This window comes from Nansenia antarctica (genome assembly GCF_963989245.1).
Source record: "Nansenia antarctica genome assembly, chromosome: 1".
NCBI lineage: Eukaryota > Metazoa > Chordata > Actinopteri > Argentiniformes > Microstomatidae > Nansenia > Nansenia antarctica.
This window is the reverse complement of record NC_137674.1, coordinates 96,602,332-96,604,831: the sequence shown is the minus strand read 5'-3', so window position 1 is coordinate 96,604,831 and position 2,500 is coordinate 96,602,332. Positions and strand designations below refer to the sequence as shown.

General features: G+C 46.0%; 1 protein-coding gene across 1 annotated transcript in view; it reads left to right on the top strand.

The window, feature by feature from the left end:
• Positions 1 to 2,500, top strand: part of hmcn1 (hemicentin 1) — a gene marked incomplete at both ends in the record, with an annotated part of 100,832 nt that overhangs the window by 57,163 nt on the left and 41,169 nt on the right. The window contains 3 exon segments of the mRNA XM_080528070.1: positions 1 to 123; positions 1,235 to 1,382; positions 2,054 to 2,180. The exon segment at positions 1 to 123 is cut by the window's left edge and continues 8 nt beyond it. Of these exon segments, the coding sequence (XP_080384196.1) occupies positions 1 to 123; positions 1,235 to 1,382; positions 2,054 to 2,180 (398 nt within the window).

The following is a 2,500-nucleotide window of genomic DNA, read 5'->3' as shown; positions in this document are numbered from 1 at the left end:
GGTTTGCGAGACAACTGGTCGCCAGGCAACGTATCAGTGGTTCTGAACCAGCCCACCAGCCTGGTGTGTGATGTCACAGGAAGTCCCGCCCCGGTCATCACATGGTACAAGGATGGTGTTCCTGTAGGTGAAATGTTACTGAACGACCGCTTTAGAAGTGGAGGATATGAAAGAAAAAACATATTCAATTTGCCTTAAATTGACTCGATAGTTTGAGTCTCATAATGTCTTCTTATCATGATAATTTGGCAATGATCAAATACGGATGCACTTGAATATGGTGGACTAAACATTTCTAAAAATAATGAGAGTAATGATGAGAAGCCGAGGTTGTGTTCCCTCCATTAATGAAAGAGGCCATCATAAATAATAAGTGAGTGAGCTCTGATCATAGGGTGCATGGTCCAAGAGAGCAGCCGTAAAACTCAGACACTGCTCATAAAGCTGTCTTTATGGAGATCATTTTCAGAATTGAGTGTGTGTGAGTGTGTCTGTGCATCTGAGTGAGTGAGTGTGTGTTTCTGTGTGTGTGTGTGTGTGTGTGTGTGTGAGTGTGTGTGTCCACATGCATGTGTTTGTGTGAGCATACATGCGTGAGTGTGCACGTTCATGTGCTTGCGTGCGTGTGTGTGTGTAATAAGAACAGCAGCGAGGAAATATCTAATCATGCCTTCGAGGCAGTGGGCTCATAAATGTAATAACAAGACACATAATAATGATGATATACAGTATATGGGAACTCCTTAAGTCCTTCACTGTAACTTAATATTCCCACTCACAGTGACTGCCGGTGTCTATTGTCCCTTGGCTGCAACAGTGTTCTTTCCCCTTCAACAGAGCTCATATCCTAACCTACAGTGCAGATGGGAAAATCACAGTAGTGTTACATGTTATTCTGGCAATATAGCGTAAATCAAATTAGTTGTAATGCTCTGTTCTCTGCCTGCAGTACGTTTTAGGTAACAGCTGAAATGTATTTGCCCCCATTCACAATTGTCTGATTTCGCACTAATCTACACAGCTGACTGGATCCCTTCAAAGGGAAAGAAAACATTTAATAATTGTCAATCATTCAAAAAAATGAACAAGTATACACCCACATTGCTCTGGCTCCCCTAAAATGCATTCAAATGTGTGTGTGTGTGTCTGTCTGTGTGTGTGTGTATGTGTGTGCGTGTGTGCGTGCATGCATGTGTGTGTCTATGTGTGTTGGTGTGTGTGTGTTGGTGTGCAGGTGGGGCCCAGCAGCAGTGTCCAGATCCTTCAGAAGGGGAAGACCTTGAGGCTGCTGAAGGCCGCCACCACAGATGCAGGCAGCTACAGCTGTGAGGCCATCAACATCGCCGGAAGTACAGAGAAGGGCTTCTTCCTGGACGTCCTGGGTGAGTGCAGAGTACAACACTAACTCTGACATCAAGGCTTTGTCAGGGGAAAAGACAGGAAGAGTTTTTCATACAGTAAATTCTATAGTATATGCATGCCATTATGTCATATGCCAAACCCCTTGACTCTAACTCTCTCCTCCTGTGTCCTAGTCCCCTAATTCTCTCCCCGTACCCTAGTCCCCTAATTCTCTCTCCCTGTAACCTAGTCCCATAACTCTCTCCTCCTGTGTCCTAGTCCCCTAACTCTCTCCTCCTGTGTCCTAGTACCCTAACTCTCTCCTCCTGTGTCCTAGTACCCTAACTCTCTCCTCCTGTGTCCTAGTCCCCTAATTCTCTCCTCCTGTGTCCTAGTCTCCTAACTATCTCCTCCTGTGTCCTAGTCTCCTAACTCTCTCCTCCTGTGTCCTCGTCCCCTAACTCTCTCCTCCTGTGTCCTCGTCCCCTAACTCTCTCCTCCTGTGTCCTAGTCCCATAACTCTCTCCCTGTAACCTAGTCCCCTAACTCTCTCCTCCTGTGTCCTAGTCCCCTAATTCTCTCCTCCTGTGTCCTAGTCCCCTAATTCTCTCCCCCCGTACTCTAGTCCCCTAATTCTCTCTCCCCGTACTCTAGTCCCCTAATTTTCTCCTCCTGTGTCCTAGTCTCCTAACTCTCTCCTCCTGTGTCCTAGTCCCCCCCTCCATCGCGGGGACGGGCTCCTCCAGGGACGTGTCGGCGGTGCTCAACCAGGAGGTCAGTCTGGAGTGTCAGGTCACAGGAGATCCCTTCCCCTCCATCCAGTGGTACAAAGACAGGAAGTGAGTGCTCTCTTAACAGTTTTGTAGAACTGGTGAATGATTTTTTTTTTTTTTATCAAGGTTAGTCTCATTTCAGATAAGATCTCTTTTTCAAGAGACTCTTATGAGTCTAATATTTATTGGACCACTGTTCTTTCTAATAGTTTTTTCTTCCTCAGTTTGATGGTCCTGTATGTTTACTTACTGTACTGTAGCCTACTTTATAATGCACAGTAATTCAATTCATTAAATGCATGGAGCATGGAGTGCTTTGCTCCAAGGACTAGCTGTCGTTGCTGGAAGAGGTGGTCCAGTGTTCCCTCCTCCCAGTAGAACCACTT